Here is a 12,796-nt window from a genome sequence, read left to right as displayed (position 1 = left end):
ATATGGAAAGAGAAAAGGGAGGAATAGAAACGTTAACAAATGGAAGATGATAAGTGGGATACAGGGCATGATAGGGTAATAACAACCACTAATATAAAAGGCTTTCTGTGGGCCGGGCCCCTGTTCTTAGCAATTGATAGAAATGTATTGCATTTAGGCCACCAGCCACTCTGTCAGACAGGAATTGTTAAAAGCCCCATTTTACCATTGGGCAGACTGAGGCACAGAGAGGTTAAGTAACATGCCCAGCAAGGAGCACATCTGGAATTCAAATCCAGGCAGCCTGGGACCAGAGCCTGTGATTTTAAGGACTCTACTGTTTGCATTCTCAACAGAAACCAGTCTTTACAGTGAATAAAGGAAAAGGTTTTAATTAGACTGAGCCAGACACAGAAAGATAAATATGGCATGATCTGACATATATGTGGAATCTAAAAAAAAATTGTCAAACTCATAGTAACAGTGAGTGGAACGGTGCTTACCAGAGGCTGTGGGGGAAAAGAGATATTGATCAAAGGGTATAAACTTCCCATTATAAGATGAATAAATTCTGGAGACCTAATGTATAGCATGGCAGCTATAGTAAATAATAACTAATTGTATACTTGAAATTTGCTGAGAGAGTAGATCTCAAGTGTCTTTACCACACTACCACACACACACACACACACACACACACACACACACACGCAGGCGCACACACACACACACACACACACACAAATTGGAACTATAAGAGGTGATGGATATGTTAATTAGTTTGATTGTGGTGATCGTTTCATAATGTATACTGTTAACCAGACTTTCAGAAACGGAGACTGACTGAAATAAAGAGGGATTTATTTGGGGTTTGTTAGGACTGCAGCCCAGGAGACCCAGATTCAAGAAGTACTTGAGGGCATCCTAATAAAGAAATACATATATACGTATTACAATTAAAAAAAAGAAGAAGCAACTTGAATTGTGTTCCACTGGACTACAAATGAAGGAAGCTTCTAAAGGCAAAAACTGCAAAGCCACAATTAGTTACATTAGTTGTTTATCAAGAATTATAATTAGATGATACAGCCACTATGGAGAACAGCATGGAGGTTCCTTAAAAAACTAAAAACAGAACTACCATACGACCCAGCAATCCCACTACTGGGCAAACCTGAGAAAACCATAATTCAAAAAGAGTCATGTGCCACAATGTTCATTGCAGCACTATTTACAATAGCCAGAAATGAAATGGAAGCAACCTAAATGCCCATCGACAGGTGAATGGATAAAGAAGATGTGGCACATATATGCAATGGAATATTACTCAGCCATAAAAAGAAACAAAACTGAGTTATTTGTAGTGAGGTGGATGGACCTAGAGTCTGTCATACAGAGTGAAGTAAGTCAGAAAGAGAAAAACAAATACTGTCTGCTAACGCATATATATGGAATCTAAAAAAAAAAAATGGTTCTGAAGGGGCAGGACAGGAATAAAGATGCAGACGTAGAGAATGAAATTGAGGACACGGGGAGTGGGAAGGGTAAGCTGGGATGAAGAGAGTGGCATGGACATTTGTACACTACCAAATCTAAAATAGATAGGTAGTGGGAAGCAGCCACATAGCACAGGGATACCAGCTTTGTGATCACCTAGAGAGGTGGGATAGGGAGGGTGGGAGGGAGACGCAAGAGGGAGGAGATACGGGGATATATGTATATGTATAGGTGATTCACTTTGTTATAAAGCAGAAACTAGCACACCATTGTAAAGCAATTATACCCCAATAAAGATGTTAAAAAAAAAAATCAAGCTGGCAAGAAGTAGGGTGTTTGTTAAGCAAGGATTGGTTGGGGTCAGAATGGTTGCATCTATACAAGGGGGAACAGCCCTGAGACACAAGGTTCCAGGAAGCAGATGTTGTTTTAAAAATGGCTGGTGTCCTTGGGTTAGGTATAGTTCACAGAAAGTTCAAGTTCTCAGTGTTGCAGGAAAGTCCTGAGACCAGATCCTCAGTGGCTGCCCAGTTCCATTTTTGTATGTCTGAACTATGATCACTCCATTATAATTTTAATGTGTCATATATATATATATGGCACATTAGAATTATTTATATATATATACATACACACATATATAAACAAGTTGTACACTTTAAATATAGACAGTTGTTATTTGTCAAAGATAAATAAGTGAAAGTAAAAAGAAAAGAACTTTGTCTTGCAAGGCAAAATGAAGTCACGAGCACAAGTTTATTTTGACTTCTATTTTGATATCCCAGCTTATAATTGGGACTGTACACTGAATCTTAGAATAAAAAACAAATAAAATAATTTTGCTTTTTTCTTTTGCTATTTAAAGTATATTCATTGGAAATGCCTATTGCACTGTCATCCCTGTTGAGTTTCTCTGCTTCATTTATGAACTAGTTTCATCCTGCTCTTACGGGCTAAGTTGTATCCCGCAAAAATTCATATTTTTAGGAAACTCTAACCCTGAGTATCTCAGAATGCATCTGTATTTGGAGATAGGGCCTTTAAAGAGGTAATTAAAGCGAGGTCTTTAGGGTGGGCCTGCTGTGGTCTGAACATTTGTGTCCCCCCGCAAAATTCATATGTTGAAATGAAATGCCCAATGTGACGGTATTAGGAGGTGGGGCCTTTGGGATGTGGGTAGGTCGTAAGGGTGGAGCTCTCATGAATGGGATTAGTGCCCTTATAAAAGAGACCCAGAGAGCTCCCCAGCCCCTTCCTCCATGTGAGGACACAGGGTGAAGTTGTCAGTCTGTAGCCCAGAAGAGGGCCTTTACCATAACCCAGCCACAGTGGCACCTTGATCTTGGACATCCCGGTCTCCAGAACTGTGAGAAATAAATTTCTGTTGATTGTAAGCCACCCAGTAGTCTGTGATATTTTATTATAGCCACTCAAACAGACTACGATAGGCCCTAATCCAATAAGAAGAGGGGATTAGAACACAGATAGAGGGACAACCGTGTGAGGACACAGTGAGAAGGCAGCCATCTGCAAGTCAAGGACAGAGGCCTCAGAAGAAGCCAAACTTGCTGATACCTCGATCCCGGACTTCTAGCCTCCAAAATTGTGAGAAAATAAATTCCTGTTGTTTAAGCCACCTAGTCCATGGTATTGAGTTGTGGCTGCCCAAGCAAATGAACACACCTGCTGTATCCTCATTTGTTGTAGGCTCTATGTGTGATTTTGCCTTTGATTTTTTAAAGTATTAGGAAGTATTGCAGAAATACACAAGGCTTAGAGGATAACGTAGTGAACACCCGTTACCCCTCTAAGTTAGTCAGGATAGGGTAGGATGTGCTGCAGTAACAAGTAAACCCTGAAATCTTAGTGGCTTAATACAATGTAAGTTTATTTGCCCATCATGAGATTGCGACATGGACCAGGCAGCCCTGCTTCATCTTGTACCTATACCATCTGGAGTATGGACCATCTGGGCCATCCCTGCAGAGGATGGATGGACAGAGGAGGTACTTGGGCTCTTAACTGCCTCAGCCGGGAAGTGACTTCCATTCACACCCCATTGGCCAGAAGTAGCCAAAACTAGTGGCCCCAATCTCACTGCAGAGGATCCTGGGAAGTGAAGGGGAGGATGTGGATATCTGGTGAGCACTAATGGTCTCTACCTTCCCCATAACATGATTCAAGAAATGAGCATCACAATTACAGCTGAAGACCCTCAATGCTTCCGTGATTGGAGCAGTTCTGCAGAACTTTTATTGACCTCAAGCCATTCTCATATCTTTTGTGAGCGCTGGAGTTTCACTCTGCATTTGTTCTGCTTTGTACCTGCCCTGGGCCATTAGGGAGAGACAGGTGGCTAGAGGCTGGACACGGGGCGAGAACTCACTTTCCCGCCCCCCCTTGGCCACACCATGCGGCACGCGGGATCTTAGTTCCCTGACCAGGGATCAGACCCGTGCCCCCTGCAGTGGAAGTGCAGAGTCTTAACCTCTGGACTGCCAGGAAGTCCCTGAGAACTCATTTTACAAGTGGCCACTTTCTGGGAATTCCCTGGCGGTCCAGTGGTTAGGATGCTGCACTTCCACTGCAGGGGGGCACAGGTTCGATCCCTGGCCAGGGAACTAAGATCGCACATGCTGTGCAGTGCAGCCAAAAAAGAAAAAAAAAAAGAAGTGGCCACTTTCTGAGAGAGGGTATTCCAGGTATGATAACTTTTCTTCTTTCTGTAATCTCATCATCATGGGGAACTCAGGTGACTACTCGTCGGCAGTGGATTAAGTTTTCTTCCAGCTTCCTGTCCCCCGACCCCACTTCTGTTTTCTAGCATGATCTCCTGTCCAGACTGTGGCAAAGATGTTGAAGCAACTTTCAAATTCTGCCCCTACTGCGGAAAACCTCTGCCTACAGAGGAGCACGAGGGGTCCCAGACCTTTGTCAAGCCGTCTATGTCATCCTCCCAAGGTAAGAACCGGGGCTTTATGCTTCTCCCTTTAGGAGGGGTGATGTGTGTGCGTGCGTGCGTGTGTGCATTTGGGAAGGAAGGACTGACACCTTTGCAGTCTGCCTGACCCTGCATGGATACCGGAGAAGCCCAGAGCTCAGGCTCTCCCTATACAGAGTTTCTTGGCGTTTTATCGGGCTCGTGGCTCTGAAGTTGACAACTCATGCATTTCTGTCTCCAGCTTGGACTCTTCCCCTGAAATCTACATTCATATATATCAGACTCCCTGCTTGACATCTATTGGATGTCCCATAAGTGTCTCCGCATGCCCAGAACTAAGCTCCTGATATGACTGCCACCCCCCACCTGCCCCTTCCATAGACTATCCCATCGAGGTAACAGCAGTTCAGCTTATTCAGCTTCTCAGACCATGGAGTCATCCTCAAGTCCTCTTTCTCTCCCACCCCATGACTGCAGCCCTCCAGCAGATCTCATCATCTCTCCCTTTAAAAGTCAATGCCAAGGACTTCCCTGATGGCACAGTGGTTAAGAATCCACCTGCCAATGCAGGGGACACAGGTTCCATCCCTGGTCCGGGAAGATCCCACATGCCACAGAGCAACTAAGCCCGTGTGCCACAACTACTGAGCCTGCGCTCTAGAGCCCACAAGCCACAACTCCTGAGACCATGTGCCACAACTACTGAAGGCTTTGCGCCTAGAGCCCCGTGCTCTGCAACAAGAGAAGCCAGTGCAATGAGAAGCCCGTGCACCACAATGAAGAGTAGCCCCCACTCGCCTCAACTAGAGAAAGCCTGTGAGCAGCAACGAAGACCCAATGCAGCCAAAAATAAATAAGTAAATTTATTTTTTAAAAAACTCAATGCTGAATTGGACCACTTCCTGCCACCACCCTGATCCATCTCACCCTCACCTCACCAATATTGTAGAAGCTTTCTTCCCCTGGTCTCCCTGCTTCTTCTCTGTTCCCTGCAGCTCTCTTCAAGTGGCAGCCTGATGGACCCTGTTAAAACAAAGTCAGACCCTGTCATTCCCCTGCTCACTACCTTCCCAGGTTAAGCCTGACATGATCAGGTCCCTGTTGTCTCTCAGAGCTCATCTCCTAACCCTGGACCTCTAAGCTGTTGCACTTGCTGTTCTCTCTCTCTGGGTGGTTCTTCCCTCATCTGGTGCATGACCCCCTCTGTCACTTTCTTCAGGTCTTTATGCAATTGTTGCCTGCACAGAGAGGCCTTCCCTGAGACCTCTAATTAAATTGCATCCTCCTACATGTGACAGCCCCTGTCCCCTGCCCCTGCTTTATCTTTCCTTTATCAGTACTTGTAAGTATCAACTGGATTAAATATATTATTTTACTCATTTATATTGTTCCTCATCTTGAAGCTCTGTAAGGATAGGAGTTTATTGTGGTTTGTAAGCTCTGTTGTTTGCACAGCATCCAGGACTGTGCCTGATACAGAGTTGGGTGCTGAGAAATCTTATTGATTGGTTGACTGAATGAATGAAATATCAGCAGTAGGTCCCAGCCAATGGAAAGCCCAAGCACAGATCCTACATTGGTAAATCGAAGTGGATTTGCTTATCTGAAGGCCACAGAAGGAAGTTGGCATACGTGGCAGAAAGTTCAGCAACGTTCGTTTTATCATTTAGGAGTGTGTTTGGCTGCAAGTAACAGAAAACACTACTTCAAGAGTTTAAACAAATGAGGTTTGTTTTTCTTTCTAACAAAAAGTCTGGAGGGGACAGTCCAGTGTACGGATGGTGTCCCCATGATGCCGTAAGGGACCCAGGCTCCTCCTGTCTTTCTCCTCATCCTTAGTGTATGGTTTTGGTTCCCATTCTCATTTTATATTGGAGTAGAGTTGATTTACAATGTTGTGTTAGTTTCAGGTGTACAGCAAAGTAATTCAGTTATACATATATATATCCATTCTTTTTCAGATTCTTTTCCCATATAGGTTATTACAGAATATTGAATAGCATTCCCTGTGCTGTACAGTAGGTCCTTGTTAATTATCTATTTTATATATAGTGATGTGTATGTTAATCCCAAACTCCTAATTTATCCCTCCCCGACACATTTCCCCTTTGGTAACCGTAAGTTTGTTTTTGAAGACTGTGAGTCTGTTTCTGTTTTGTAAATAAGTTCATTTGTATCATGTTTTTATATATATTTATTTATTTATTTTTGGCTGTGTTGGGTCTTCGTTGCTGCACACGGGCTTTCTCTAGTTGCGGTGAGTGGGGGCTACTCTTCCTGTGGTGTGCGGGCTTCTCATTGGCTTGTCTTGTGGAGCTCGGGCTCTAGGCGTGCAGGCTTCGGTAGTTGTGGCACACGGCTCAGTAGTTGTGGCTCGCGGGCTCTAGAGCGCAGGCTCAGTAGTTGTGGCACACGGGCTTAGTTGCTCCGCGGCATGTGGGATCTTCCCGGACCAGGGCTTGAACCCGTGTCCCCTGCATTGGCAGGTGGATTCTTAACCACTGCACCACCAGGGAAGTCCTGTATCATTTTTTTTTAGATTCCACATGTGTGATATCATATGATATTTGTTTTTCTCTGTCTGACTTACTTCATTTAGTATGATAATCTCTAGGTCCATCCATCAGAGCCTGAGTCCTTAACCCCAGCCTTCGCTAATGCCAGCCTTGGGCCTCACTCATTGCTCATTCACCCAGTCATCAGGCAACAAACATACTTGAACTGCCTATTGTGTACTTAGGTGCTGTGTTTGTGCCCAGGGATGTAGTAACAGGTGAGATGGACCTGGTTTCTGCTCTCAGAGATTTTGGTGGCTGGTAAGGCAAACAGACATTGAATAAACAATTATTAGTTGAGTGCATGATAACAGAAGGGCAATGGATGGACCACAGAACACACATAAGGGAGATGTGTTTCTGGGAGGGTCAGGGAAGGCCTCCCTAGGTGGGTAATGTTTGAGCCGAGATCTAGGGATGATAAGAGTTAGCCAAGTGAAGACTGGGGGCAAGGTGAGGGGGTCGGAACAGGAATTCAGGCATCGAGGCATGGTATGGGGAAGAGCCATACATGTTGGAGAAGTAAAGAAGGACAGCTGTATTGGGGGCAGACACGTGGGGCCTTGTAGACCATGGGTAAGGAGTTTAGTAATCACTGATGTGGTGAGGAGCCATGGAAGAACTTCCGCCAAATGGGAAACACAGTATGATTTGCATTTTGAAGAGACCTCTCTGAATGCTACGTGTGGAAAGTAGATTGGAGGCATGGAAACCAGTTAGGAGGCCATTCCAGGAGTCCAGAGACCAAGTATGCTGGCTGAGGTAATGTCAACTGAAAGAAGACTTCTGGTTTTAGTAGTACAGCAGACTAGATGATAAGGAAAAGTCCCTTATGGCTCAGCACAGCACAAAATGCTGGATAAAATATAAAGAATATCTTTATATTCATAGGGCTGAATGGTAGGAAAGTAAGGTAATTACATGGAAGTGAGCAATAAGATAACACAGGGACTTCCCTGGTGGTCTAGTGGTTAACAATCTGTCTTGCAATGCAGGGGACGCTGGTTCGATCCCTGGTCAGGGAACTAAGATCCCACATGCCACGGGGCAACTAAGCCCACGCACCCCAACGATAGAGCCCGTGTGCTCTGGAGCCCTCACGCACGACTAGAGAGCCCGCTTGCTCTGGAGCCCATGCGTCACAACTAGAGAGAAGCCCGCGCACTGCAACAAAAGATCCTGCTTGCCACAACTAAGACCCAATGCAGGCAATAAATAGATAGGGAGGGAGGGAGGGAGGGAGGGAGAGAGAGACAGAGACAGAGACAGAGAAAGGAAAGAAAGAAGGAAGGAAAGAAAGAAAGAAAGAAAAGGAAGAAAGGAAGGAAGAAAGAAAATGAAGAAAGAATGAAAAGAAAAAGAAAAAGAAGGAAGGAAGGAAGAAAAGAAAAAAGAAAAGAAAGAAAACACAGACGCACAGGGCTGAGCAAATGCTATAGGGGGTATTGGTCCTGGGCTGTGTGCTGGTCATTATGGGGTACAGGAGACAAAGCATAGGACCTGAGCAGCACAGGGGTGAGATTGGAAACCTCCTCTAAAATCTGGGACTTTTCAGTGGTAAAAAAAATTGCTCCACAGAGAAAATATGTGGAGACATTTGTCTGTCTCAGCCTTGATTGTGAGTGAAAAATGTCCTCTCTGAGAACTCCTAACCAAGAACTCACATCCTTAACCAGTTTGGGGCCAGAATTCATACTGATCTGTGTGGCCCCCAAAAAATACAAGCAGAAAAGTTAGTATAAAGTGATGAGTGGTGGGTGCCCTCCGCCCCAGCAGAGGCAAATCTTTTCTTGTGGAACATCTTTTAAAGACAGACCTTAGACTTCCAACAGGCACATCAGCTCCCAACCAATTAACAAAGATACCAGGAAACAAGCCACTGCCAGGAGAAACACAAACTATAGAATCAGACCTGCAATGACCAGAGACCTTGGAATTAACAGACGAGAATATGTACAAAGCACATTTATTATGTTTACAGAAATAAAAGAAGTAATTGAAGGTACAGTGAAGGAACGAAAGCTAGTTAGGATTGATTAGGCAGATTTTAAAAGAACCAAATAAAATCTCTGATGATAAAAATAAATATCATCATGGCAATCAGAAACTCATTGGATGGTTTAAACTCCAGACTAGACACTCTGAAGGAGAACAGTGAACTGGAAGACAGATCTGAAGAAATTACCTAAAGGAGACCACACTGTGATAAAGTGCTTGAGGATATAAAAGAGAGGCTAAGCCTCTCTTAGGAAAGAATAACTAAAACAAAGGAAAGTTTGTTTAGATTATTTAGGTGATAGTAGTAAAACTTGGCTGTGAGGGTCAAAGGGAAGAGAGTGTTGAATATGACCTCAGGTTTCTGGTTTAATAGTTCCTGGAAAGGACTTCTGTAACTCCAGTCTGCATTCGGTCTTCCTTTCTCTAGGCTCAAAGAAAAGGAGGAACACCAGTTCTGAAATATCTCCCAAGAAAGTGAAATGGCCCAGCTGCGCTTCCTCTCCCCCATCATCCCTTCTCTCAGAAGGTGAGAGTTCTGAATCTGAAGATACCTTCAGTACCTGTGAGAAACCCAAAGATGAGAGTTATGCTCAATATGGGGAAAAGGAGGGTCATCTGACAATGTTTGAGGCATCATGCCTCTGCTCAGGCATCACATACGCCTGCTTGGACCCTCCTCCCAGGATCCTCCCCCACCTTCCAGCCCACAGGCTCCCCCTCCAGTCCATCCCTACATGGCCAGAGGTGACCTCACCCGTCCCTGCTCACAGCCCCCTACCGTCCCCATCGCCCCACTGTCTGGGCTCTTCAGCCTGACCTCTGAGACGATGGTCTGGTTCCTCCTTTAGCTCTCACCACAACCCTGTACACAGAAAACTCACTTTTGGAAATACTTTTTAGGGTTTTCAGCTTCTGGTCTTGGCTAAGTCTGTTCCTTCAGCCCTAGGGCCTCTCCTCTTTCCAGCACTCAGGGTCAGATCTCTAGGAAGCCTTTCCTGAATGCCATAGGCTGGATCAAGTCCACCTCATCTCCCTCCATAGCCTCTCTGTCCTCTTTGTCTGGGCTCCCACAGTGCCAGTGATGTCCTCATTTGAGTTCATGTCTCCTCCAGGCTCTATGTCCCTTTCTGCCTCGCTTGCTGGACTGAGAGTCCCTCGTGGACAGGGACCGGGTGGACTCATTTGTGTATTCCCTGTGCCAGCCAGTGAGCAGGGAAGGGTGAGGACCATATGCCCGTCTCCTTCCCACTGGGTCTTCGGATCTCAAGTCACAGCCCTTCGGTGTCTCCTCTTTCTCCCTTGTTATCTCTGGGCCCCACGGCCTCATCCCATCTGTGCCTTGGGTGGATGGCGGCTGGGAGGAGTGAAGCAGGGAATATCTTTTCCTGTGTCCCTATCTCACCACACCGCCCGCATTGTCTTGCCAGTCTAGGAGCCCCTCAAAGGCACGGCCTCAGTCTAACAAATGTCTGGTCCCTCTTCATGCTCAGCACAAAACCAGGTCCTGTTTTAGGATGTTTTGGGTTGAATGTCTGGAATGGTTTTTTTTTCCTCCCTGGCAAACTTCTACTCGTCCAATAGGACCCAACTCAAATGTCCCCTCCTCCATGAAGCCTCCCCTGACTTCTGCAGGCACTGTCAGTCTCTTTCTCATATTCCTCTGTACTGCCCTGTCTCAGACTCAGTTCTGACCAGCTGTGTCCAGGTCAGTCTCCCCCACCAAATTAGAGGCTCCCAAGGGAAGGGTCCAGATCCAGCTCACGTCCGGGTCCCCAGCTTCAGCACACAGGATCCGTGGAAGGTCTGAGGAAGCTTTTGTTGAATGGACAAATGAATAAATGAACAGTATTATGAGCGCCGTCTGATTACCCACCCAACTTTTCTCTCCTGGATGCCGCCTTTTCTTTATTCTCACCATCCTCCTGCAGGGTGCTGGAGCAGATCCCCAACCTCCCAGAGCAGCCCTCAGACAACCAGGCAGAGCCCTCAGGCACTGAAGCGGAGCCGGGTGACCACCTCGCTCAAGGCTTTGCCAGAGAGGACGGTGCTGATAGACAAGAGTGGGCAGCACTGGAAGCTGAGCTGCCTCCAGAGCAGGGATGGCCAGGGCATTCTCTATGAAGGTACACTCTGTCCACAGGTGGGCAGGTGCTGGGCTGGGCTGGGCTGGGTCGGGCCATCTTGGAGCCAAGGCAAAGGGGAGGGAACCACTTTCTGAGAATGGAGATGGAGCCGTATCCCAGCTGCAGACCTGCCTCGAGGCAGCTTTCTCTTAGAGCTGGGACTGCAAACCTATGCACATACAGCGGCTGGGAAGGTAGAGTAAATGAGTGCAGGAGGCTGGGAGTCAGGCGATTGGGAGTGGTGGGGACTGTGGCCAACCAAAGCGCATGTGCCCTGGATAAAGAGGACACTCTTCTCCACCGCCACCTACTGTTGTCACGTGGGAGTGCAGGCCCAGTGTGGCCGGAAGATAAGGACAGTGATCACTGTCTGTCCTGCAGAGATAGGATGGACCCTCCCTCCAAATTTGGTTTGAATGTTGAGACCGATGAGGATATGAAAGGTTTACTGCTTGTGTAATTGAGATCTCTGGTGGGGGTAGAAGCTCTGTGAGAACAAGGAAGAGCACCTAGCCCCGGTTTTTACTGTGGTTAAGGGGCAGGGCTGGGGTGAGGGTTCTGCCCGGGCTAGGGCCTCATGTGGTTTGAATCTCTGCCATCACCAAAAGAGGGAGCTCCAGGCTTTCTTATCAGTGGGACGGGAAGAAGCAGGGCTGGGCTTTAAAGTTAAACAAAACAACAGTTAAACAAAAAATGCAGCAAGACAACTTGTTACAATGAAGGAAAAGATAACTGCACTGGAAATGTTAGTATTAATCAACCTAGCATTAACTGAGTGCTTACTCCAGGCCAGGCCTTGTTCTAAGCACTTTATGTGGTTTTATGAGGTTTTTTGCATTTTTAAAAATTGAGATAAAGTTCATATAAGATTCACCATTTTAAAGTCTACAGTTCAGTGGGTTTTAGTAGATTCACGATGGTGCGCATCCGTCACCACCATCTAGTTCCAGAGTATTTCTGTCACCCCAAGAGGAAACCCTGTACCTTTACCAGTTACTCTCCTCCTCCCCCCCCCAGCCCCTGGCAACCACTAATCTACTTTATGTCTCTGGATTTGCCTATTCTGGACATTTCAGGTAAATGGAGCAATACTCTCTGTGGCCTTTTTTGTCTGGCTTCTTCCCCTCAGCACGATGCTTTCAAGGTCCAACCATGTTGTCGCCTTTGTCAGAACTTCCTTCTGTTTTATGGCTGAATAAGATTGCAGGGTGTGTATATATCACATCTGGTTGATCCATTTATCAGTTGGTGGATGTTTAGACTGTGTCCACTTCGGGCCATGATGAATAATGCTGCTGTGATCGTGCGTGTACAGGTTTTCACGTGGACATATGTTTGCTTTATACTTCTTAACCCGTTTAATTCTCACGACAGCCTCATGACGTCAGCAAGGTCATTATCCCCATTTTCTAGATAAGGAAAATGAAGCCCAGGGGTGTTAATGACTAGACAGAGATCTGGCTCCAGAGAGCTTCCAAGCTTGCAGGAAAAGCCAGAGATCGGGATTTTGAGAGGAACCTCTGATTTGGAAGCACCGGCCGGCCAGACACGGGTGCTGGCAATTTCGAGCCTCAGGTTGGCCATCCTGCCTTAGAGCCTGGGCAGGAGGGCAGGGCAGCCACATTTGAGACAGACCCAGGTGGGGACTTCCCTGGTGGTCCAGTGGCTTCCACTGCAGAGGACCTGGGTTCGATCCCTGGTCA

General features: G+C 46.2%; 1 protein-coding gene across 4 annotated transcripts in view; it reads left to right on the top strand.

Annotated features, from left to right (window-relative positions):
• VRK3 (VRK serine/threonine kinase 3) overlaps positions 1 to 12,796 on the top strand; it is a 68,607-nt gene that overhangs the window by 915 nt on the left and 54,896 nt on the right. For 2 of the 4 annotated variants that reach the window (XM_049703483.1, XM_012539239.3), the window contains exons 2-4: positions 4,301 to 4,437; positions 9,398 to 9,496; positions 10,899 to 11,093. In XM_049703483.1, the coding sequence (XP_049559440.1) occupies positions 4,302 to 4,437; positions 9,398 to 9,496; positions 10,899 to 11,093 (430 nt within the window). In that variant the 5' untranslated portion in view covers position 4,301. The remainder of the gene's footprint in view (positions 1 to 4,300; positions 4,438 to 9,397; positions 9,497 to 10,898; positions 11,094 to 12,796) is intronic. The other 2 variants (XM_049703484.1, XM_049703485.1) reach the window with 2 other exon arrangements.

Source organism: Orcinus orca, chromosome 20 (genome assembly GCF_937001465.1).
Source record: "Orcinus orca chromosome 20, mOrcOrc1.1, whole genome shotgun sequence".
Taxonomy (NCBI): Eukaryota; Metazoa; Chordata; class Mammalia; order Artiodactyla; family Delphinidae; genus Orcinus; species Orcinus orca.
The sequence above is the reverse complement of the archived record's forward strand: the minus strand, read 5'-3'. Positions and strand labels throughout refer to the sequence as shown.